At 38.1% G+C, this 26,796-nt stretch overlaps 1 protein-coding gene across 4 annotated transcripts in view; it reads right to left on the bottom strand.

The window, feature by feature from the left end:
• Positions 1-8,807, bottom strand: part of Snx19 (sorting nexin 19) — a 37,535-nt gene extending 28,728 nt beyond the window's left edge. For 2 of the 4 annotated variants that reach the window (XM_015499059.2, XM_015499060.2), the window contains exons 1-5: positions 6,565-8,740; positions 3,976-4,114; positions 2,948-3,048; positions 2,715-2,834; positions 735-865 (exon numbers count right to left, since the gene is read on the bottom strand). In XM_015499059.2, coding sequence (XP_015354545.1) covers positions 735-865; positions 2,715-2,834; positions 2,948-3,048; positions 3,976-4,114; positions 6,565-8,253 — 2,180 coding nt within the window. In that variant the 5' untranslated portion in view covers positions 8,254-8,740. Of the gene's footprint in view, positions 1-734; positions 866-2,714; positions 2,835-2,947; positions 3,049-3,975; positions 4,115-5,771; positions 6,487-6,564 lie in introns of those variants that run through there. The other 2 variants (XM_048796169.1, XM_048796168.1) reach the window with 2 other exon arrangements.
• Between the last annotated feature and the right edge of the window lie 17,989 nt (positions 8,808-26,796).

Consider the following 26,796-nt stretch of genomic DNA (forward strand, 5'->3'; position numbering starts at 1 on the left):
TTGCCAAGTGATAAATCTCAATGTTTCAAGAGACAGAGAACAAATAAGCACAGGCACAATGGTCATCTTATAAAATATGGGTCAATTAAAAAAGGCTAACTATTGTGAGTCTGGCATTGCTGGATTTTAACATGAACACAAAGACAATGGCAGTCAGACACGCACATACATACATACTTTCTCTTTCCCTATGGGCCCATATTCAGATGAAATTTCCAGTAAGGTTAAGTGTGGTACCCTTGCCTTCTACATGTTGGTGTGGAGTGATGCCAAGGAACAACTGGGACTCTAGTGCAGGATGCGGTAGCAGTCAACCAGTTACTAAAATAGACCCTGCAGGTTTCTATTCTACCCTTTTCTTGTTTATTGTTAGTATATGAAATTTCTGAGCCAAGATTACCAGAAATGACAGCAGAAATGAGTTATGAGCCTTAATTCTTAATAGGAAAGAAATACCTCAAATTTTCAGAAGATAGAAAAGAGACTATCCATAGTCTACAGTATTCCTTCTAGTAAAAAAAAAAAAATCCTTGGTCAGCTGAGTGCTGGGTTCCTGCTCTAGGGGAGTGCTAAGTAGCCCAGAGTCTGGCTTTGCCTAAAAATTTTTATGTGTGCCCCACCTCCTCTTCCTCCTCCTCTTTTCTAGGGCTTGAGAATGAGGTAGGCTTTGGTTGAAGATTGAGGATCAACCTGATAACTGGGGGAAGGGTCTCTGGGCCACCGAAGGTTCTTACTTGCTAGCCTTCTTGCCTTCTGTCTGGGACTTGCTTTCGTTCTCGGCCTCACTCAGCTCCTCTGTGGGGCTCTGGGGTTCAGATCGAGGAAATGCTGTCTTCAAGGTATCCACAATAGCATTCACCACCATCTGCAGGGGTCAGAGGTGCAGGGTTAGTACAACCATTTACATCCCCAGATGGAAAATGCCAAACAGAAAAGAAGTCAGCTCATTGTGCCTTACGCAATAAGATGAGTAGAGAGCCAGGCTATCTAGCAGAGCCTCATCCATTAGGAAATCCAAATACCCACCAATGAAAACAATCCTCCCTTTTCTCTATGACCATCAATATCCTTTTTCCTTGCAGAATAAGACAAACAATGCCATAGGGAAAGAAGCCAAAACAAACAGTGGGGTAAATAAAAACCTGGGAGTTCTGCAGGTTGGTGACTTCCTTTTTATATAAAAAGGTGGTTTCTAGTTTCTAAATTGATATAGCCTTCAATAAGATGGAACAAGTGGAAGTAATATAAGTATAAGGAAAAAAAAGAAGAATGAAAAAGATGATCAGAAATAAAAAATACAGTCTAGGGACATAAATAATATAAACATGCTTTGGGTAATTCACACAGATCAAAGAATTTTTTTTTTTTTGTAGTTGAGTTAAACAATTTCTAACAGTAAAGAAAGAATGAAAATCACTGGGATCAAAATTAAGAAATCTAGAGTTGATATAATATTTTCCAGCCATAAAGAAAACCAAATAATTTCCAATGAAGAATTATCTCTATTTCTCAGAATGGGAAAATGACAAACATATATTTACTAAAGAAGACATACAAAAAACCAAAATCCTGAAATTTTTATGACAAGGAAGGAAACAATTTCTTTTCCTTGGTGTCTCTTGTTCTTCAACACTGCGGGAACAGCATATGCCTTCTTCGAGACATTCTTGAACGATCCTGCACAAGGAGCACAGTACAGCTAAGACAAGGTCGAATAGACAAGAAGGCTACAGTGGAGAGTAGAGAACAAGCCAGGGAAGGAACACAGAGGACTGCATGAAGATAGATAATGTAGCTCAGGAAATACAACTTGCTCTCTAAGCTCAAGAACTATAGTCTGTAGGAGGGTCCTAATCTGTCTCATCCACTTTTGCATCACTAGCAATTGGAACAGTGCCTGACTCAAAACAGGCATCTAGTAAGATGTTGAAAGAATCAATGAATGAATATATCTATATGGAACTCTGGGAGATTTAGTTAGATGATCCCTTTGTAGTCTGTGGTTTATCCCACATAGCAGTGGATGTCCTCTGGCACCTACCACATGAAATTCCATTTTATTTTGTGCTCCCAAGCCTAGGTGAGAAGAGAGAAGCCCTTCTTCTGCCAATGAGACACTTTAAACAAACCATCTTCTGATGAACATAAATCTCAGGCTTTTGTCCTGCAGACCGTGATAACAGCTGGTAATCATAGCTTATAAGTTCTTAAGTATTCCAGATTTCCTTCTCCATGGGAGCTGAGAGACCCTCTTGAATAAGTACAGTTCTCTGAATACTCTGTTTTCCATCAGAAAATCACAACATCAACTGAAATCCAGGTCAATGTCCTGCCTTGGAGCTCTCTTTCCTGATGACCACACTAGGAATGACCTTTCCCACAAGAAGAGAATCCCTGCAATTATCCATGGATCTTCACTTGATCCTTACATGCCTCTACTGCAGGAACAATCAACGTTTCCCCAGGAGATGTGTGTACACTTAGAGTCAGGGCTACTATCACCTAATAGCTGCTCACTGTGATTTGGCAAGTTGATGATCCAACCAATATTTGGCAACATGTCTTAAAAATTCTAGTCAATGTTCTACTGACTCCTCTGTGCCACCTTGCCCTATACCCTACCTCTCTTATTTTTCAGATACTGCCTCTGTTCTGATGAACACTCCACGTCTGCAGAGTGAAATGAACGCTGAGTATAGCAGCTTTGCTAGTACCTTATCTATTCTGGAGACCATGAATGGTTTCTTGACAAAGGCAATTCGAGCATCTGTGTTCAGAGCAAGAAATTCCTGCACCTCTTCACTGTTAGCGATTTCAGGAATGGCACAGAGTTGCTGCAAAATTAAGACAGAAGGATTTTAAAGAGAAATCCCAGTTCCTAGATCTCTCTGCCTTGGCTTGGGTGGGCAGGAGTCAGAATGAGGGCAAAGACAAAAAAGATGCTAACCTTGAGGAATGATTCCAGAAGGCTCTTTCGGGCTTCCACTCTGTCACTATCCATGTTGCCAAATGGAAGATCTGGAAAGAGCTTTTTAGGACCTTTCACATCTCCAAAATAAAACAAAAATACCTCCTTCATTTAACATTCTTAGAGAGTTACCCTATATAAAACAGTTATTGAATATATTTTTTCTGACCTTTTTTTTTTTTTTTTTTAATTTCAGGAGTTCCAAATATGCTCCCAGGATGTAATATACAGAATCTACTCCCACTACTAATATAAAGAGACCAATTGATATAGTTAGAAGAGAGGGCTTTGAAGTCCAACTGATCAGTTTTGTGGCTCCAATCCCTAGTATAATGATGACTGCAGGAAAATTGCATAATCTTTCTGTAACTTTGTCTTTTTTCTATAAAAGGGAGATGATGTTGTCTATCTCATAGGCTATTAAGAGGATTAAATTAACTAACAAGAGAACCTGACCCACGTATTCAAGCTTGACTCAGTATTAGCTATTGTTACTAAGAAAGAAAATAAACAATTATGCCCATAGTTATTAAAATATTTATTTGGACCAGAATCAGCATTTTTTTAAAAAACAAAGTAACCAGTGACTAGCTCATATTTATAGTTGAGTTTTATTACACTTTTTTATTTTCTCTGGGCCTTGGAAGTGTCAAACAACACACAAAAGGCCTGGTTGTTAAAGGAAAGGAAGTGACACGAATTTCTGTATAATATTTTAATATTTAAAAGTGAATAATCTATTTTTCTGGAAAAGTTATAATGTCTCACTCTATCTTATGGGCACAGATAGAAATTTGAGTGCATTTAGCAGCAAAGGACTACCTTAGAAAGAATGTAATCAGAGCTGTCTAGCACAAAACCCTCAAACTTTCAAAGCAAATTTGGGGAAGAACATCAATGCTGCGTTATCCTCTCCACAAACCCATAGGCTACCAATCATTCAGATTAGGGTGGCTAGATGTGAAAAGCAAGCAGCCAGTCAGGGAAAAAAGTTAGCAATTCCTAACTTTTGATGAACTTTCGTAGCTCTGGTTTCTCCTCCAGGCGGGTCTGCAGGTTCAAGAATTCCCGGTATCGGCGGTTCACAGTGTGGTAGGCCAGCTGCTGCAGGGCACTGCTGTTCTCACTGTTAAAAGCTGTCTCATACTGTCGAAGGAACAGATTTATTGACAGAATCATCCAGGTTTAGGCAATCTTCTATTCTGGATTTAATGAAAACATGTTCAATGGCTACACAGTAATAGCACAGTAGGGATAAAGGGAGGGAGATATTCCTATTCTTTTATAGAACCTAACACATCTGATTGCTGCCCTGAGTTGAAATGAATAACTCAAACTCCAAGGAAGCTGAACTGAAGAATGAGTTCCTAATATATGTGGCCCAGAATGTCAGAAATGAATTTCACTCCTCCCTCCCTCAAATATTTACTTTATCTACAAAAATGGCTACATCACTATTATTCAAATCTCAAAAGGTGAGTATAAAACAGAAGGCATAACACCTATAAAAAAAAGCTAACTCTATCACCCCTAAATTACAAACTGGACCTTATTAAGGGAAAAACCATTTTGCTTTTATACTCATTCAGGGATGATTTCTATTAATTGGGGGAAGAACAAATAATTCCAAACAATGAACACAAATCATTTGTTTGCGTGCAATAAATTAAAAGAACATGTGGATAGATTAATCTTCCTAGTTGTTACTTTTAGGGGTTAAGTTTGTTTTTGTTTTTTTTTTCCCCTAAGCACATGACGTATGTATTAGAAGTCAAGTGATGACTGGAGATGTTGTTAAAGTCTGTTGCCTTTGAATGCTTGGAGGGCTTGTATGTGGAATGATGACTAGTTCTTGTATGTTCCCAGAAAAGTGAGCACCGTGAACAACATGAAAGCTATGACTCAATACAGAAGAAAACTTTGTCTCTGACAGAGTAGTTAAGATACAAGGAACTGTTATGCTTGTTCTTATTAGGAACAGACTAATTAGGAGTAGGTTATTATTGTTTGGTACGTTACTATATTGTGGCAAGTGATAGGAAAAACTATCCCATTGGTAGGACTTGGTGGTATTTTAAACTTTTTTATAGCTAGAGAAGCAGGGGTATTCACTATGAATTGAAGAGAGCAAATAAGTTCCTGAGACCAGTACTCAGAAATAAAGACACAGGTAGAATTCAGGGGAGGGCTCTCAGAGAAACTAGGAGTTGTAATCTTTCTGTGGAATATTCGGGACAATATTCAATACTGATGTGTTCACTTCTATTATACAAACTAAAACTGTTTTACAATCAGAAAGTAAAATAACTTTGAAATCAAGTTAAAATCATAGTTACATTATGTCCTTTTGAAAATCTAAGGCCAATCTCAAACTATACATAATTGACTATATTATTTTGTTGCTCATTTTCCACCTTACCCTTTTTTCAGTGTCTACTTGAAGTAGGTAGTAACTGGTGTCAAAATTTAGCAACAACAAAAATAGTAAGTGGGAGAAAGATTATGACTTAATAATTCTCTCCATTAAATTTTCTGCTAATGAAGAGGAAAAATAATTGTTGTTTAATATCAGTGTTAGAATATATCATAAATAGAAGATGGAAGAATCAGAAGCTGACGCCTATTTGTGAGAAAGGTGCATGTCATTGGGACATATGGAATTAGAACAAAAAGGCAGGCAAAATGTTTACACCTGTCCTTTGAGACTAGCCAGAGTTATGATTACATGACAGATGTCTATACTTGTAAAACTTGTCTATTTTATAAGGAGTGTTTGTGTGTATGTATAAATATATGTACTTACATGTTTATGATTCTGTTGTCTTAACTTCAAAATGTCTTGTTAATTTTCAAAATGCTGTTATGATGGAAGGCCCTTTTCCTATTAACAGGACTGGGATTTTGAGGATGAGAGTGTTAGCAGTATCCAGGTACATGCCTTATGGAAGTTTTTGGACTCAATGAGAAAAGCAAGTAAAATACAACAGATAGGGTCTTGCCCCGGAATTCTTTTTCCAAACTTCTTCCCTGCTACATTCTTCTTAAAAAATACCAGTATCATTTGAACTTTGTTTTTGGAAGGCAGATTATTTACCTGTATTTACCTCAGAAGATAGGAATTTTTTTTATTCCTGAAGACATTTAAGCACAAACTTGGAAACTATAAAGGAAGCTGCTTAGAGCAGCTGATTCCCTCCAAATAGCTTGAGGTCAAGGTGTCTTCACGTTGCCTGGAAAGTCTTATTTTTAAAATATATAGAACCCTGGACTTTACTTTGGACATTCTCCTTCAGAATTTGTCAGGGTCTATCAGAATCAGTGTATTTAAAAGGCAGCCCAAGTGATTCTGAGGTACAGCCAAGATTGGAAACTAGGGTAAAACCCTGAGTTTCTAGATTATTTGTATAGGAATAGGGTAAGAGCCTACTCTGCCTTACAAATTAGCCATTTGAATCAGGCCATTCACATACAGATGTTTGTTGAATTAAACATAGCAAACTAAAAGTCATCTCCTGAGAGAACATTACATTTGCTGACTCTGATTTCTGATTACATTCCCAGCCCGTGGTGGGTACCTGTAGCTTGAATTCTGTTACCTTTACAGTGTAGAGTGTATACGGGTGAAATCCAGTGCCACTGTGCTCTCGGGCAGTAATGGTACCAGTGATACGAAGGTTCTGGATGACAACTGGGCCATCTGGACTGCTCAGGGGCTCAAAGCTGAAAGTGGTTGAGCTGAGAGGACCAGGTGGAGTGGAAGAAAGTGGAACTGGTGGCAGAGTTGGATCAAGGGAGCTCATATCATTGATGAGATCCTTATTATCTAAGCACGAGGGTCGCAGGGGCTGAATCTTTTTTGGCTCCTCCAACAAAGCTGTAAGAGAGGTGTCATCTCCTTGCTCTACCTCCTTGTCTGCTGTGTCAATTTGGATCTCTGGGCAGGAGTTCAGCATGGAGACCAGCAGGCCTGTTTCTGTCCCTGACCCCTCCTCAGTCTCTGCTCCTTCATTGCCCTCGGATCCCTCACCTTCCTTTTGTTCCAGAGCCTGGGAATCTTCTAAGGCACATAGGGCATCCTGGATCCGGTCAGAGAGGAAGTTGCCTGGGGTCATGAGCATGATAGTTTCTTTGCTCAGTTCAGACAGTGGAGACTCCAGTTCTGAGTCTTCACATAAGAACAGGGGGCCTCGAATATCTGGCTGTAGGAAATGAGATGAGTTGTTTCCTACTTTTCTTTCTTCAAGTATCCCAGCCATATCTGCCTCTACAGCTTCATGGCCTTCTTCAACCTCTGGGGTGGGGCCTGGCTCACTACAGTTTAGGAGCACAGAGGCTTCTATTGGAGAAGGGGCTCTTCGTTCTGGCAGACTTTCCACCTCAACAATCAGTGGTAGAGATGTGGGCACTGAGTGCTGTTCCAAGGAACTGGGTGGGAAGAGTGATTTATCTATTTTTGCTGAATCATTTCTGGCCTTGGAAAAGATACCCACAAGTAAAAGGTGAATCCAGTCAGGATCTGACAGCTTGCTGATCAGTGGTAAGATTACATTGCAAGTAATGAGTTCAACCACCACATGGCGTCCAGTTCTAGTCTCCAAGTGGGGCTTGGGCACCAGCCCTTGAAGTAACAAATTCACAATGCCACGGGTATAGGTGACCTCTGTACTAGGATTGTGCATAGCAGGATGTGGGGCAGTAACCTGGCAATAAGCCTCCCAGAGCTGGGAAGGCTGGACTGGACCACTGTGCTTCTCTGCAAAGGTCTCCTTTGCCTGAATGTAGCTCTGCAGGTGACAACCACAGAGAGTCATAACTCTCTGGGCAAGAGCACGACTGTTCACCATACCCATCCTCCTCCGAAGTTCCTGCACCAACCCTTTCATGGCCGCTTCCATCTCTTCCTCAAAAGCTGGCTCCTGGCTCACTGAACGATACCAGGATAACACAAAATCTCGAATAATCATCTGGATGGTGCTGTTGATCTCCTGCTCCAACTGCCTTTCTGCCTCAGGGCATGGAGGGCAGGTGGCCACTGGGATGAACCGTTCCAGGTGTAGTCGACCTGAAAGCCCCAAAATGGAGCTGGAGCCTAGCCAACCTCCCAGCACCACTAGCAACGCTGAGAGAAGGCACAGAAGCCACACGTTAACCAGAAGGTGGATAACTAGAAGCCAACCAAGTAAGATCCCCACAATCATCAGCTTCCGGCTACCCCACAGATTACTTAAATTACATAAAGACTGGGCAGAGGTCTCCTGGATAGGGGACACTGTGTCGGCCTCCATGGCTGAACGGCTCAGGTAGCTTCCCCCAGATGACAGCCCTCTATTTTACTTAAGAATCAGGAAAGGAGGCAGGTACTGTGTTCCAGATACAAGAAAACTGGGGTTCTCTACAGAGAACCGGCAGGGGCTTCGGGACCTTGAAGTCCTACAGGCGCTGCAAAGCGACAGCTGCAGCTCTGCTTCTCCCCCTCACTACTGTCAACAGAACAGTCCAACTAGCCGCTTCCAGCGGAGATGCAGTTTCCGAGGAAAGCTCTGCGGCCTTCATAGTGCCCCAGGCGGAGCGCCTCTCTGCAGCCTCAGAGAGGGCGGTGCAGGGCCGGCTGGGTCCCACACGCACTTACAAACGCCGGTGCAGCGGCCGGCCGGGGGCGGGTCACACGTCGCCAGGGGCCCCGCGTCCAGTCTGAGACCCCGCCTGGAGTGGACTCATTGGGGTTCCCGCCGACAGCCTCAGCCCACAGCCACCGCAGGCTAGGGCGGCTAGGGGGACTGCGTTCCGCAGCGCCGACTGTGCCAGGGCTGCCGGCCGGCCAGCAGCCGGCGACAACTTCCGGGTCGTGGCGGGCAGGAGCGAGGCATGCTGGGAGAGCGGCTGCAAGCGCCGGGAGAAGCGGCTCTGCAAGGCGCCCCCTGGTGGTAAGAAGCCGTTGTGACGGTCGGTCTCCACACCTGAGAGTGTGCAAAACTTGTGCTCCCCAAGAGAGGACAAAAATTCCATGTGTCACTAAACCACTGTGGCCATGAGGCAGTGACTCGCACGCTCAGATTTCTAGCGTCTTTAAGGCGAGTTGCAGCTCCAGTTTTTTCAATCTTGTTTGCAAACACCCCTTATACTTATGCACATTCTTGATCCCGCTTATTTTAAATCCTGCTTATTTTAATCTCATGGGGTCATATTTCATGGGCCTCTTGGATTAAAAAAGTTCACCCCCTTCCTTCCGAACCACTCCCATTACCACTGCAACCCTAATTCACAGCCTACCTCACTTGTTCTCAATAATTGAAAAATACAACTCATAAAATATGATACAGGGACAAATTTATTCTTTTAATTCTATATACTGCATTATGAAATCAAATTTGTGATTTGGGGTTATTTGCTGATGTTACTGCTCAAACAGTTATATATTTTGAGCATTTGCTATGTTTAGGTGCTATGATAGGTAGTTTAGGGAAATGCAAATGATCCTTGTCCTCAAGACCCTTGTGGCTAATTGAGTAAATGACTACTTTGAACATAGATATTTAATTATACACACCAGTATGTGATATGGTAACTTGCAAAATATTACAGGTATTCAGAGGAAGGAAAGATCATGGTGGGTTGCAAAAGTCAAGGAGAATTTAACAGAGAAAGTACTTTGATGCTGAATCATCAGGGATGAGGATTTCTTTCTATCCACCTCCATCTCCTTTTTCCTCTCACCTCCCAAATACATAGGAGAAAAAGGCAGAGAGAGAGAGATATATACTTTTAATTAATTCTCTAATATAGTTGGTTTGGAATATGCTCTATTTTTTTGTTTTAATACACTTAGATGTCTACATAAATAGAATTACCTATAGGAAGATAAATATTTGATAATCTAGAAATTTTTATGTTCATTTGGTGTGAAGCCAATTTCCTTCCACACCTTGGCCCTTCGGAATGCTGTCTGTAATGTGGCTATCCTCTTTATTTTGGCATAGAGTATATATCATTTGCATAAAACTGGTATGGTTGCCCATCTCCAGCATTCTCTATGTTGTTAGCAGCCTTTTGTCATTACAGAATTTACTTTCTAGATGTAAAGGAAAATCTTCTGGCCAATTCCAATAAAAACTGTGCCAACAAGAAGCATATTTCAGCTTGTTCTCTCATTTCCATTTCTAGTGTTGGTGCAAAAATTCTTTTTAATACAACCATCATTTATATGTGAGGCATGGTTTATAGCTAACCACTTCTAACGCAAATGGCACAACTTTGGATGGAGGTCTCCATTAAGCTGATTGGGAATTTCCCTTAAATCCCAGAATGTCGGTCCACATTCCACGGTATAATCCACTTCAGTGCCACTCTCCTTCCTGTGGAAAAGGAATGAGAAGTGAACACTGACTCTCTTTCCCCTTCCAGACCCTTCCATTGTTCTCAGGAACAATTAGATGATGTCAGAGATGACCTGGAGAAATATCCCTGCCACCTAGTTGAGGATTAAAATAAAAAAAGTGAATGATGAAGGGCTTAATGCTGCTGCTGCTGTAAAAATTGCATGGCGGCTCAGAGAGAAAGTTTACTCTGCAGCATGATCTGGAATGTTCAGGGCAATAAGGAACTGACCTTGTAAGTGGGCACTATGCCACCTGACCAGATGGTCTGGGGCACTGAAGTATCCAAGAGTGTCTTCCTGATTCTGAAACGAATTTGATGGACATGCCAATGCACTTGTCATTTGGACAGGTCTGAGTTTCTGCCCAGGGGTCTGGGACAGTTCTGAGTCTCCAAACAGATTAATCACTGGGTGGAGGTGAGTCAGGACTGATGTTCAGTGGTGTGTGTGTGTGTGTGTGTGTGTGTGTGTGTGTGTGTCGGGGGAAACCTGTCTGTCTGGCCACACTGCTCAGTTTCTTGCAGAGTCCCTCCTTCTCTTATCATTTCTTAAAACATTAACAGCATAATGCCAGATTGGTAGGAATAATAAGATAAATAAGACACAGTTATTCATCTCAAGGGACTCTCAGGCTAGTTAAAAGAGAGACAAATAGAGAAATGTAATTAAGCATGATCTCATGTTTTATGTGGTGTGCTACTATAATTGCCAATAGAAGAATGTACAATAAAGTGGGAACTCAAAGGAGGGATGGTAAACCAGGGAATTGAATAGTTCACAGAAAGTTTACCCATAAGTTGGGAAATGCAAGAGAAGTAAGTGTATTTTAGGAAAATGTAGGGTAGAGAGTGCAGAGGCAAAGGGTGGGTACAGCATACATGTGAGAACAGTCAAGGACAATGAGAGAAAATGGCAGTGTGACAAGAGGCCAAGCTGGAATCAGTCCATGCCACACATTAATTTTCTCTTGAAAATAGAAGACAGAGTAATCAATGAAGAGAGTTTCAGTGATGGATCAGGTGAGTGGAGAAAAGGTGATGGTGCAGAATTATTTGCTAATAAAGGTTATGTGAGGGAAAAAGAAAGATTGAGGGCAGGCTGAGATTAGAGGTCATGCTTTTGTAGTGGTGCAATATACATTATTGAGTTGTTTTCTCCTGAGATATTTAGTGTCCTCAATATAGGAAAGATACAATCAGGAGACTGGTAAATTACCATGTTGTGAGTATCAATGTAGATGAAGAGAAGTAAGTGGTTAGAATGTTGACATCCCCAAAGGAAAGATGCTAAAATTGAAAATCATGGTGTCTAGGTGTCACAAAAAAGGAAATAAAACCAGGAGAAAGATGACAAACTGTGAAAAGAGGGTTTAGTGATCTGGAAGTGGAGTGAACAAGACAGAAGAACAAAGGTTATGGTTGGAGATTAGGCCGTTGGCTCCTATGTTAGCTTCATCTGGCTGCTCTACCAAATTGCCACCAACTAGTGACTTACAGCAACCTAAATTTATTCTCTTACAGTTCTGGAAATCTGGAATGAGTTGTCAGAGACATGCCTCTTCTGAAGGGAAAATCTGTTTTCTTGTTCTTTCCAGCTTCTGGAGGCTACCTTTGGCTCATGTCCCCACATTACACTGACCTCTGTTGTCACATCTCTTCCTCTGACCCTGATGCTCCTGTCCCTGACCTAAAAGTTCCTTTATGATTATACTGGGTTCTCCTGTACAATCCAGTGTAATCTTCACATCTCAATATCTTTAACTTAATCAAATCTACAGTTTTAGCCAAGTAAAATTACATAGTCACAGGTGCCGAGGATTAGGTGCAGGCAGACATCGCTTGGGAGAGAGCACTACAGAGCTTAGGTAGTTAGATGTTTTTGATGATTAAGTCTGGTTGTGGCCAAATAATAATCTCCTGAAGTAGGTTCCAGATAATGTGTTAGGCTTGAGCAAGGAACGTTGAGTCTGCATGTTTGAGAAGGATGGTCTTCCTGAGCCTGGAAGTCATGTTAGGGAGGATGGTGATCTTGGGACAAAGGTTCTCAACGAATGAGAACGACCAGGAGATTGAAGGATGATGAAGTAAGCGTAAAAGATCCTGGCAATACCAACACAGTCGGAGGAAGTTTTCTATGAGTCCGAAAATGAATGATCTGAAGGAAACCCCAGGATGTTGCCAAGAGCATTTCCACGTCTTGCCTTAGACGCAGTGATGGGGAATAAACTGTCGCCAGAGGGCAGCAGAGAGCACAGCAGCTTAAGGGGACATTTGCCTGGGGCTTGTTCCTCTGCTCCTGAATTCTTACTTTCATCTATTCTTTCGACAAGGATGAAGCTAGTTATTAGGAATTCAAAGATGGACTTTATATAGTTTCTTTTCTGAATTCACAATCTACTATTAGAGGTAGATCTTGACACAATGAAAAAGTAGTATAATAGAAATATGCCAAAATGTTGCCCAGAAGAGATGTCATTTGAATCGGCCTTGAAGGATGGGTTAAATATCCTATGAATAAGAGAGGAATGGGTCATTCTGGGAAGGAGGAAAACATTTGGAATTCTGCATAAGCTCTTGTGTTAGTTTGCTAGGGCTCATAACAAAATACTACAGACAGAGGGGTTTAAACATCAGCAATTTCTCACAGTTCTAAAGGCTGGAAGTCCAAGATCTAGGTATTCATAGGTTTCCCTCCTTGGCTTGCAGGTGATCACCCTGTCACTGTGTCCTTTCAGGGTCTTTTTTCTCGGCACAGGCATTTCTATTGTTTTTTTTTTTCTTTCATAACAGTCATGTGGGATTATGCCCCGCTCTTGTGACCCTGTTTAACCTTAATTACTTCTTTAGGTGTCTCATTTCCAAATATAGTCACATTCTGTGCTGTGCTGGGTATTAGGACTTCAATAAATGAATTTTGAAGGAACAGGACTCAGTCCATAATGGTTCCTTTCTAGTTGTGGGTGTTGTGAATGACCATGTTTTGATTATCAGAATATTGTAAAAGAAGATGATAGTTTGGATAGTTTCCAATACGTGTTTTAAGAGATCTAGGATTAACTTTCACACTAGGCCTTATACCGTATTAAGTTCCCTGGATGACCCTCCCATTAAAGAACAACTAGGTATTAAAGATGAAACACCTTGTGATGAATTAATATATTCATAAGAGGATTCTAAGTAGGCAAGGAGTCCAAGATACACTTATCTTATCCGCAAACAAACCTGAACAAGACAGACAACCAACTCTGAGAAGAGTGGGAGAGGGAATTGTGAGTAGTGAGTAGTGGGCAGATGAAAGGGGTAAGGTGGCCCTAGGGACAGATGCCTTAGCAGAACCACAATCTGCTCTGAGGCTTGCTCCAGCAGGGGGAAAGTGTAATTAAGCTCCTGAATTCTATTTTGAGCCACAACCTTGGGTCGGGGGTGTTGAAGAGATCCTAGATCGGTGGAAGCTCCTGAGATACATATAAATCATTTCTGGAAGAAAAGATTATTTTAAGACCATGAAATAATACAATGTGAACTACAAATTCAAGGTCTTCAAATATATAGGAAGGCAAGCTAGCATGAGTGAGAATTAGGAAAAAAATAAATAAACAACAGATTTAGACTACCAGGACCGTGGATATAGAAATTGTCTGATATTAAATATAGAAATCTGTATAAGAACTCCAAAGGAGTAAAACTCAAACAGGACCTAGCATTAACAGCTTGCCACAGATAGCCATACAGCTTCAAAATGTAGCCAGATGGAACCTCTGTAAATGAAAATATGACTACTGATATGAAGAATCTTAATAGATGTTTTAAATAGTTGATTGCATATGGAGGAAGAAGAAAATTATTGACCTGGAGTATTGGTTGAAAGAAATTACTTAGATTGTAGCTTGCAGAGCCAGGGGATAGAGTATATGAAAGACAAATTAAGATAAATGGACAATAGAATAAAAATTCTAATATATATATATAATAAAGAGTTTCAGGGGGAGGTAATAGAATGGATAAGAAGTAAACGTTTAAAATGTTTTTGGCAGAGAATTTTATAAAATATATTAAAACATAAAATCACAGATTTGGAAAACATTAACAATTTAAAGTAGATCAACAAAACCAAAAGTTGATTGTTTTTTAAGAAAAGAATTGAAAAAAGTGAAATTGATTTGAAATGAAGTGAAAAAGAAATTTAATAAAAATATTAAGTCTGAAAAACATACATAATTATATTTACTTAGATTAAAAACATAACTTTATGGCAGCAAATTTAAACTCTAGATAAAATATAAGTATTTTTAGAAAAGCATGTTATGAAATAATCTCAAGAAGAATTGGGACATCTGAATAAATTTGTGTCAATTAAGCAATTAAATAACATTTTGAAAATTAACTGCAAAGAAAATACTAGATGGTTTTTGACAGCAAATTTTCTCCAACTAATATTAAATGGAATAAGTCATTTGAAGTTTGTATAATCTTACATAAACTCCTTAAGGGAAGAAAAAAGTAAATATTTTACAACTCATCAGCATATTGTAAACTTGAAATCAAAACTAGACAGAGAAAAGGAAAGAAAATTTGTAGGATACCCTTTCTCATCAATTTAGACTCCAAAATGTCTTGTATGGAGTATTAGCTAATTAAACCCAGTTTTGTGTGTGTGTGTGTGTGTGTGTGTGTGTGTGTGTGTAGTAGATACTGTGAGGGTGGATTAGCATTTAAAAATTCCATAATCATCAGCTACTACATTACAAGGGAAAATTCTTATGCTATCTCAGTAGATGTAGGAAAAGTATTTAATACATTCAATATCCACTCATGATTTCATGTATAAACAAACAAACCTTATAACAAATCTGTTTTAGGAGAGCATTCCTCACCTTAAATATCATTTGAATGCGAAACATTACAAGCACTTTCTTCATTCAATTAGTTTCTTACACTTACATATTTTAACAGCTCTATTATACCTCTACAGAGGTATAATTGACCTAAGATAAATTGTGAATACTTAAAGTGCAAAATTTTGTAAATTAGTAATTTTTATACATGCACGTGTACACACACACAAACTCATTAAACCAACACAACAATAAAGATAACAAATCCATTCTCTTGATTTGCTTCAATTATTTTAATCCACTTTAAATTAATTAGTACTTTCCTATTATGGCTTGGATGTAAGGTGTCCCCCAAAAGCTCATGTGTGAGACAATGCAAGAAGGTTTAGAGGAGAAACTATTGGATTATAAGAGCCTTAATTCAACATTGGATTAATCCCTGATGGGGATTTACTGAGTGGTAACTGAAGGCAGGTAGTGTGTGGCTGGAGGAGATGGGTCCCTGCAAGGTGTGGCCTTGGGGCATATATTTTGTATTTGGTGAGTGGAGTTTCTCTCTGTTTTTTGATCATCATGTGAGCCACTTCTCTCTGCCACACTCTTCTGCCATGGCATTCAGCCTCACCTTGAGCTCTGAGGAATGGAGCCTGCTGCCTATGGACTGGGACCTCTGAAACTGTGAGCCCTAAATAAACCTCTACAATTGTTCTGATTGGGTCTTTTAGTCACAGTGGCAAAAAAGCTGACTAAAACATTTTCAAAATGTTATGTAAATATATTTATACACAATGAACTTTCTCATGTCTGTGTCTGACTCCCTTCACGTGGTGTAAATATTTTTTTTGATACATCCATATTTTTGTATATCAATAGTTTATTACTTTTTATATCTGAGAAATATTCTATTGTAAAGATATGTTTATTCTTTCACCTGCTGATAGACATTGGACTTTAAAAAATTTTTTTTGGCTATCACAAAAGCTGGTATGCACATTTTGTGTGCAAATTTCCTAAGATAATTTCTCTTGGAAAAGTACCTACCAGTAAAATGATTGTGTGGTGTGGTAGGTGCATCTTAAACCTCCTAAACTGTTTTCTAATGTGATTATACCATTTTTACATTAACTCTGGGATTGTATGAGTATTCCAGTGTCTCCATAGTATTGCTAACTGTTACCTACTCTCTATTTCTGTCTTCTTAGTACAGCCATTTGGATTTTAAACATTATAATAGATGTGTAGGGTTCTCTGTTGTGATTTTTACTTGCATTTTCTTGATAATAAGGATGGTAACACCTTACGACATACTTATCATATATATCTTTATAGATGTATATATTAACAATCTTTTGCCTAATTTCATTTGTTTTATTATATTCTTTCTTTTTTGAGAGTTGAACCCACAGACACTTTACCACTGAGCCATATACCCAGCCATTTATTTATTTATTTATTTAAAAATTTTGAGACAGGGTCTCCCTAAGTTGTTGAGGCTGGCCTCAAACTTGCAATCCTCCTGTCTCAGCTTTCTGAGGAGCTACAAATATGTGCCACCATGCCCAGCTTACTATTGAGTTTTTCAAAGTTCTTTTTACATATTGGATGGAAGTGCTTTGCCAATATTTTCTCCAAATTTGTGGCTTGCTTCATAGTATCTTTTGAAGAACAAAAGTTCTTAATTTTGAAGAAGTCCAATTTATAATACCTCTTCTCAAAACTCCTTGTCACCAACTTTCCAATCATGTTCCAGTCAAGTTCCTGAATCTCTACCAAATCACTGACCACAGTCCCCATGAGTTGATATATAATCATATCTGGCCATTTTCTATCTCATCAAAATGCACAACCAGGTGCACTGCTTGAAGTTCTGCCCACTGGGAAGATTTCCCTTCACCACTGTCTTTCAGGAGTGTCTCAGAGAGGGGATGCAGTGCTGTAGTTGTCCATTGGCACATGGTATTTGTACATGGTGGAGCACTATCTGTGAACCAAACTATGTTTTCTCTCCTTCTAATCACTGATTTTAAGGGACTCCACAAGAGGCAAGTGAAGGCTGGGAGAGAGAGAGAAAGCAGGAGAGAAACCATAGGGATTTGAACAACTTTCTTCATGTAACTTGTACCTTTAAGTTCTTCTCAGGCTCAAGTGTGTGTGTACCTCTTCTGTTTGATGATGGACTGCTGGTGTGCATGCTCAGCTTTATAGCTTGCTGAATCAGATAAACCAGTTCATGGGCAGCTCAGGTTGCCTGGTGGACCATGGCAAAATATTCAGTCCCTATAAGGACCCAACATTAAGCCAAAAGCTGTTTCTCAAAAGGAGAATAGTTGTCTGCACATGATGAAAGGGCTTTGCTCCAAAATCCTAAGGCTGTACACTGTGACTTACCTATTAGAGCCAGTTAAAGGCCCCAGTCTGCATCTCTATCTGTACTGACTCTTGAACCACCTTTGGATCTAACGGATGTTTTGGTTCAAGTGGCAGAACAGCTTGCATGTTAGTCTCCACATTACAGAGCCTTCTCTTCTTCTTGGTCAGCTTATAACTAGCAGCTGTTTGGATGTCTTGATAAATGGGTTAGAGTAACACATCTTCTAAATACAGAGTGCCACAGGCATTGTGTCCAAGATATCTAGAGCTATCTTGACATGTGCCACACCACTTGATCCCTAGAATATTTTAAGGATTTGAAGACTCTTGAATTTTTGTCTGATTTTTTGCCATCCTGTTATAGGCAAATGTCTTACCAATCAATCTAGTTGTGTCTACCTCTTACTCACTAGGTCCAATCAATATAATGCTATCAATGTCATAAATGTAACATATCCACATGTATCTCTTGTGGAAGGGAAAGGTAATCAGGATCTCTGTTGACTAAATTTTATAATCCAGGTCAAGAAAGTTCATGTCCTCCTGAAATAAGACAGGGAGAGTATATTGCCAGCTGAAATAAAATGACTTCTAGTGGTCTTTAGTAACAGATATGGAGAAATAAAAGGATTTGTCAGCTCAATAGATGCATACCAGGTACCAAGGGATATGTCAATTTGCTCAAGCAATGAAACACATCTGGAAGAGCAGGTGCAATTAGAGTCATCACCTGGTTAAGTTTATAATAATCCATTGCTTTCTCAAGACCCATCTGTTTTCAACTTTCCAAATAGAGAGGTTGAACAGGGAGTGGTAGACATCATCACCCCTCCAACTTTCAGGTCCTTAAAGTGCACCAAACCATGAAATGCTGCCAGGGATCCTGGAACTCCATCTAAGGCTGGGATATTACATTTTGTTTAATATTTTCCTTGATATAGGCAGTTCTAGGGGTTTCCACTTGGCCTTTCCTACTCTAAGGTGACTAAACCAATTTGGGGATTATGACAGTTGCTTAGTATGTCTATTTCAAAGATACATTCCAGAGCTGGGGAAATAACCACAGTATGGGCCCATTGTAAGATGTATCTGAGCTAAAACTTCACCCTATCTCCATAAACTCTGACTGGTGGGTCACAATGACATTTTAGGTCTCCTGGAATTAGTGACAGTTGAAAGTCTGTTCAATAATTCTACAGAACTCTGGTCATTTGCTTTTCCCCATTCTGTAGTCATTCTGGTAAAACAGGCTCACGTCTAGGAATTGAATAAGGAGATAGGGCTTTATTTTGGTGACTCAATTTAGAATTTTGTTCACTTGACTAAGACCTCTCCCACTTAATTTAGTAGGCTGCTCATATATTTCTTTTTAAAGGACAGGGATCACTAGTGATGTCATTGATCTCCATGAGTTAGGCTATTCTTATTGCTGCTTTTACCCCACTGTCTATCATGGTAGCAACCCCTAACTCATCTTTGGTGAATGAGTGCCACCACTTGACTCTTTCTACCATATAATCTAATTATTTCTATTGCATGTAAGTATTCTTCTACTTCTAAGCCAGTAGTTCCCACTATAATTTCTGACCAACAGAAAAGAGTGACCTCTTAAAAGGGTGCTAGGACTCCTTTTATAATTTATTTCTCATAGGTGTGAAAGACATGTTCCTTGGACCCTCTCAGGGTAGATGAGCAAGTCTTGTGTGACAAATTAACTCTAACATTATAATCTCTTTAAGCCTTTGGATAATTTCCTCTATGTATGACAAGGCAGTTCTGGCATTTTGACCTTATTTACTATTAGCCAACTTTTGGTCCTTGCTTCAGTCAACCAATCAAATTACTGTTAAAGCTCTTTCCAAACCCTTTGAGCTATAGCTTTGCATCTACTTAGAAAGCCCATAACACATTTGGCCTGAAGCAATTTTGTGTTTCTTCCACTATTTTCCAATATGCATAATATCCACTTCTAAACACATTACCCAGATTTCTAACTATATAAAATTTTAAAATCATCTAGTTCATTTGGAGTGTAGCCTACTACCTCTTTGATCATACCTTGTTCTTTACCTTTTGGGGTCTGCTGGGTCTTGGATCAAGCTACAGATCTGGAATCAAAAAAGTTAGCTGGAGTGGATCTGAGGAGAATCATCGTGTTTTTCAAGCAACTCCCTCAAGGGTGATATTATATCCCTTAGGAAAAGTAGGGTTAATCTCTTTATGTATCATGGAAAGGCTTCTTCTATTGGCAAAGAAGATTCAGCAGAATTTTAGGGTTCAAAATCCCAAGAACTCATCAAGGTTTGCATATAAGTCCCCATTCCAACTTTTAGGATTTTATTCTTTCCCAATGTTAACAGAAGGCACCTTTGAGGTTAAAAAAATCAATTTGTATTGTAACTCAACCACTTGATGGATTAGACTCTGAGCTTAGTGTTCAGCAATCTCAGCTTTGTGCATACAGAAGATAAGGGGTTCTTTCAGTGATGACATAGACACTTTCAGCTTATTTATACCGAACTTGAATTAAGAATTTGCAGCCTGAAAATCAAGCTAATCTTTTTCTTTTTCTATTTTTCCGGTACAGTTAACATCAACCAACAAACCTTTTTATACTTGTTAGTTTAATTAAAATATTCTAAGGATAAAATACATGGTCATACAGAATATTGCCTCTTATAAGTACAGATATGCATTTTTTAATAATAGGGATATATTCTGAGAATGTGTTGTTATGTGATTTTTGTCACTCTACTAAGCTATGATGGCACCAGGTGATACAACCTTATGAGACTGCCATCATATATGTAGTCAATCATTGACCCAAATGTTATTATGTTGCTCCTGACTGTGTTTGGTTAGAGATACCCAATGGTGATATTTTACATATTTCTATTGCCACATTATACCAAGTTCTATCTGTGCCGTTTTTACCATGGGAATAGAGTTATTAAGTACCTTTAAATATTGTCAGATTTAAAAATCACTTCCAGAAACTCCAAAAGTGACTCAATAAACTCACTGATACAATTCTGTTCCTCCAGAATCATTCTTTGTATCAATATTTATGTCAGTCTGGGTTCTCCAGAGGTACAGAACCAATAAGTTATATATGTGAAACAGGTTCATCTATACTGGTTAACACTTCAGCCAACTGCATCTTGGGCTGCAATTTCTACTATTTGCACTAGTCTGGTGAGACAAAACACTCATACGCCTTGAGCAAAGCAATTTTGTTACTCACAGATAGGCATCAAAGGACAGTATAAGCTTAGGACTCAGGGTATATTGTTCCTCCAAGTCTTAGGAAAGCTTTGCAGGGTGGAAGAAGCCTTGTCTGTTCAGGCCCAACTTTGTACCACATCTGAAGGACCCCAGAAAGCAGCCCATAATGGGTTTTAAACTCTAGAGGAAATATGAAATGTAGGTTAAAGCATTTGCTTAGGAGGGATGGGAATAGAGCACAGTATGTCCTGGCCAGTTCTTCTTTATCTAGTGATTTTGCATGACCAAAACATTCTTGAGAAATACAATAAAGAAAGTGGAGAGAGAAGTGAGCAATTCTTTTCTTATAATGTCTTTGGTTTGGATATCAGGGTAATGCTGGCCTTATGGAATGAGTTGAGAAGAAGTTCTCCATTTTCAGTTTTCTGCCATTATTATTTATGATGTTCCTATTGCCCCTAAATAGGCAGAGTGTCACTTTCAAATTGTGTTTGAATTTTTTTGATTTGTGTTAGAATGATATTTAGTTTTCCATGTGTTTACAATATTTTTATTATCATATTTCAATTGGGTTTTTATAGGTAGCTAATAGTTTTTGCTTTTTTATCTAATATGCAATTGCTGCCTTTTAATTATTATGTTTAGTTCACTTACATTTATTATTATTTATATGTTGAGTTTAAGTCTATCATCTTACTATTTGTTTTCATTTGTTCCATCTGTGCTTTTTGTCCTTTTTTGTTTTGTTTTTATTCATTTTCTTGTCAAACATTTTAATGAAAGTTTCTCCTTTGTTGTCTAATTTGCTACTTTTTTAGTATTTCCTTTAGGGTTTATAGAATCTGTCTTTAGTTTAATGGAGTCTCCTACCATATGATATCATACTGCATTATATATATTTTAGGAGTACTAAAACAGTATATATTAGTTTGCTATTTCTGGTTATTATATTTTTTATATACTTAACTTATGCTTATTTTATAAACCATAGAATACATTAATTTTTTTGCTTAACAGAGATTTAAGTAATAAAGATTCATTTTCTATTTTTTCCTCATAGTTTCCATGTCTAGTGGCTCTTCTTTTCTGTATTTGTAGACCTGTATTTGTTCACAGGACTTTCCTAACATTTTTTGTAGAATAGTTATATTGGAAATAAAATCTTATATGCCTGAAAAAGTCTTTATTTTATCATCAAAAATATGTATTTTGGGTATAAAATTGTAGGTTGAAATGTTTTTTTTTAAATTAGTACTTTAAAGATATTACTTCACTTTCTTCTGGCTTTTGTTGTTTCTGACTAGGAATATGCTATCATCCTTAGCTTCATTCCTCTGCATAAAATATACCTTTTATCTCTTGCTGCATTAAGAACTTCTTTTGAACTCTAGCATTAGGTAATTTGATCATGGTGTGCCTTCATGTAGTTTTCTTCATCCTGCTTGTGCTTGGGGTTTATTGAGTTTTTTGGGTCTGTGGATATAAAATTTTTTATCAAATTTGCAAAAGATTTGACTATTATTCTTCAACTACTTTTTTCTGTCACCCCTGATCCTCTCTTTTAGCGACTTCAAAAACATATTTATGAGGCACCTTGCCAGAAAGCTCACTGATGCTCTCTTTACTCACATTCCTTTGGTCAGTGCTGGATACTACTTCCTCTAATCCTTTCAAGTGTGTTTTTCTCCTTCCCCTTCAGTAATGTCTTTCCTGGACTGCCCCATCAGTATTCAGTTGAAGAATTTAGAGAGATTCTCTAAAGACATTCAGAGTTATCTTTCTGACTTGTCTTCAAGTACAGAACAGAGTATCCTCTGAACTCTTAACTACTCTGACTTTAGACTTCCAGTCTATCTTCTCAACTCAGGGAGACCTATTTTTGCTTGCAGTGTGGACTGATAACTCTCTTCAGGCCATTAGCAAGGAAATTATAGAGTTCATTTTATTATTTTTTCCCTTTAGAAATCTTTTTTGTTTTGTTGCCTAATGTCCAATATCTTGAAAAGCATTATTTCATATATTTTTTCTAGTTTTCTAGTTGTCTCAGGAGTGAAAATAGAGATGACCCCCTTTAATACATCTTTTTCAGTGTGGAAATCCTAATTTCTTCTCACTTTCTCTGTCATAAATTATCCTGTTTTCATTTTAGACCTCAGCTACAGAAGATTAATCTCATTTTCCTTTGAGCTCACATCAGTTAACTTTGGCATATGTAAGGATATTTTCCTATTTTAATTTTCCATTTTTACCCTGTTGGTCCATATTCTCATATTTTCCCCTCATTCTAATAAATTAATTTGTATATTGTGTCTGAGTCTTACAAATATGTATTGTTGGATTGTTTGGTACGTTTTAAATTTATATAAATGGTAATAAGACATAAATTATCCCATCTTTTTTATTAGTTGCTCATGACAATACAATGATCTTCACATATCATACATTTGAATCAAATGGGGTATGAATTCTCATTTTTCCAAGTGTACAGGTTACAGAATCACATTGGTTATACGGCCACATATATACATACAGCAATACTAGTTTCTATTTTATTCTGCTGCCCTTCCTATCCCCCCTTCCTATACCCTCTCCCCTTCCCTCCCATCAATCATCAAATAATGCTGTGATGAGTATATTTTCCCGTATAGACCTGGGGGAGAAAATGCCCAGTTACTCCTTCATGACCTCTAAGTGTTCTTGTGTCCTCTTCTTTCTACTCATAGAGAAAAAACTCTTCTCTATTGACTTGAAGTAGCATTCAGTAAATGCATTTGTTTTAAAATATAGGGTATCAGGGTGATTGATGCTTGTTTGACTCCCAGGTCTTCTAGTATCTTCTTTTAGTTTACAGATGTACACAGAGAAGGCAAATTCATCCCAATATTTTACATCCCTTCATCCCAATACTTTACACTCAATATGAGATGATAAATTAATATGACTGCTAATTGTCTCCAACAATTCATTCTCCCTTCTTTCAGTAGCAAAATTTCAGATAGGGATATGACTGCTCTCTATAGACTACATTTTCTAAAATTCCTTACAAGAAGTGTGGACATGTGATCAAATTTATGTCAATGTTATATTTGTAAAAGTGATGCATGCACAGTATGTGTTCCAACAAGATACACAGTTAGGATATTCAGCTAACAAGAAATTGACAACAAATAGGAATCAGAAATAGAAGCCAGAGTCTGTATTAAGTTAACTTTGGTCAGTGCTGGATACTACTACTTCCTCTAATCCTTTCAAATGTGTTTTTCTCCTTCCCCTTCAGTAGCGTCTTTCCTGGATAACAGCTTTACCCTGCCAGCATTGGACCTTGGGTGGCCTCTTGCAGTCTACAGTCATTGGAAGATTAGTTCAAAATGAACTTCCATTTTGAGATATTTTTGCTATTACATCTTAGCCTATATATTTACTAATAAAATAATAAGTAAGTAATTATAATCAGAATCACTGTATGGAAAGAAAACAATAAAAAACATGAGGAGTCATCAAATCTTGCTTGCATGAACTGGGAAGACTCCCTATTCAGGCAGTAGGGCCCTTTCCTTTCCTTGCTTAGCACACGTGGCCACCTGTGAGTCTGCTCTCTGGAATAAATCAATTGTTCATTGTTCCTTGCTGTTTCCCACTGTGTGTTCCTGCTCTTTCCATGATTCTCCATAGATGTATCTGGAGTAGTGTTGGGAATGTGCCTTTTTAGGGGGCCTTAAACCTACACTTACTCCCTTAAACCTACACTTTTGGGACTTGATTGTGACTTTAGGGATTGAATCTCATGCTTCTAAAAGGCCAAGGTTTTTGTTTGTTTTGCACTCACATTATGCTTTACAAACTAAATTATTTTTCATTTTTCTGTTTACAATCAGTTCCTTGTAAAATCAAACATATCCAATGATCTCTTCAGGTTGAAACTTTTACATCTATCAAAACTATCTTCCTTCCTTCCTTCCTTTCTTTCTTTCTCTCTCTCTCTCTCTCTTTCTTTCTTTATTTATTTATTTTACTGCCTTTTGTTCTCAGCTCATGACTCTTTAGTCATGGTAACTATGATGAGGTTGCTTGCAAAGATACTCTGGGTGGGACAGCATCATACTTAATCTGATGTTTGCTCCATATTATCTCCCAAACTCTGGCTGGTAGGAACAGTTAATGGGAGTTGTTGAGAAAGGCTCTGAGAGCAATCCCATTACCATTATGTGGCCATACAAAATCAGTTGGCTTTTCCAATATTGCCAGATTAAGTCTTAGTCAATCAGATTTCACCCATCTTTAAGGTTCTGATGTGGAAGTTTCAGTCACCATGTCTGCTTACACTCTTTCTCATCTTGGCCATTTGGTCACACTTAGTTTCAAGGTGGCAATGATCCCAGCTAAAATTCAAAGCATTCTATTACTAAAAAAGAAGAAAGAGATAAAATGTATTGAAAGAAGTTAGCAGCCTCAGTAACGCATACGGATTGGAAATATACTTATCCTTTTCAGAAACAATTTCTTGTCCTTAATTTCATGATGAAGTATTAGAAATAATGAAAGGATTTATGTGCCAGACTAAAGAATAATACATATGCCTTGTTCACATTTTTATATATCATCAATAAAACTTTAGAAATCAAATTTATAGTAAGAAAACATACACTTAGTTGCCAATCTAATCAAAAACATGTAAGAACTTTGTGGAGAAATTGATACAATTTTATTGAAAGGAATTCATGTTCAATTGTTCATGGAAATAAAGACTCAATACTATGAAGATAATAGTTATCTGCAAATTGATTCTAATGCAATTCCAATAAAAGTTGCAGCAGTGTTTTGAGTGGAACATGACACATTGATTTTGTAATTCATATGGAAATTAGAAGGGCTAAGATTAGCCAAAATGTTGAGAGAAAAATAGAATAGAAGGACTTGCCCTACCACATATGAAGATTTATTATAGAATTGTAATGATTAAAACTATATAGTATTGGTGCTAGAATAATTTATCAAATGAAATAAGACAGAGAACCCAGAAACAGACTGTTGAATATGCATGACCTAAGAGGCTTTTAGGTCAATTGGAGGAAAGGAGAAACTATTCAATAACAGTTCTGGGACAATTGATTTTCCATACCAAATAAGAAAAAGAAAGAAAGAAACAAAAAATGATATTAGATACCTACTGTACAAAAAGCGCAAGATTCAATTCCAGATGGATTAAGGACTTACATGGGAAAGCACAACTTTAAGACTGTTGGAAGAAAATGTAGGAGAATGTATTTCAGACATCTGGTCAAGGAAATATCCCTTATGAAAGATGAAAATCACTAACCAGAGTAGAAGAATGGTTTAATTTTGTAATAGTAGAACTTAGAATATCCAATGTTTAGAAAAGATGTGACTTGGTAGAAACACGAACTCTGCTGGCTGTGTGAAACTTAAGCTACTTTGGAAAATAATTTGACATTGTAACATTCAACGTTTATGTTATTTATTTCTCACCAATCCAACTCCTTGGTATATATCTTAGGAAAACTCTTCACTTGTAGGAGACACATAAGATTGTTTGTAACAGTATTTTCATCATTAAAAAACTAAATTCACTCTAAGTATTCATTTACACAATTATGTTTTCATGCAACAACTTGAATAATTCTCTGACAAGTCTTTAAAGCAGTGTTTCCCAAACTTTAAAATGCATACATATTTTTATTTTTATTTTTATTATTTTTTTTAAATTTTTTATTGTTGGCTGTTCAAAACATTACATAGTTCTTGATATATCATATTTCACACTTTGATTAAAGTGGGTTATGAGCTCCCATTTTTACCCCATATACAGATTGCAGAATTACATCAGTTACACATCCATTGATTTACATATTGCCATACTAGTGTCTGTTGTGTTCTGCTGCCTTTCCTATCCTCTACTATCCCCCCTCCCCTCCCCTCCCCTCCCCTCTTCTCTCTCTGCCCCCTCTACTGGCATTCATTTGTCCCCCTTGTATTATTTTTCCCTTTCCCCTCACTTCCTCTTGT

The sequence above is a fragment of the Marmota marmota genome, unplaced genomic scaffold (genome assembly GCF_001458135.2).
Source record: "Marmota marmota marmota unplaced genomic scaffold, marMar, whole genome shotgun sequence".
NCBI lineage: Eukaryota > Metazoa > Chordata > Mammalia > Rodentia > Sciuridae > Marmota > Marmota marmota.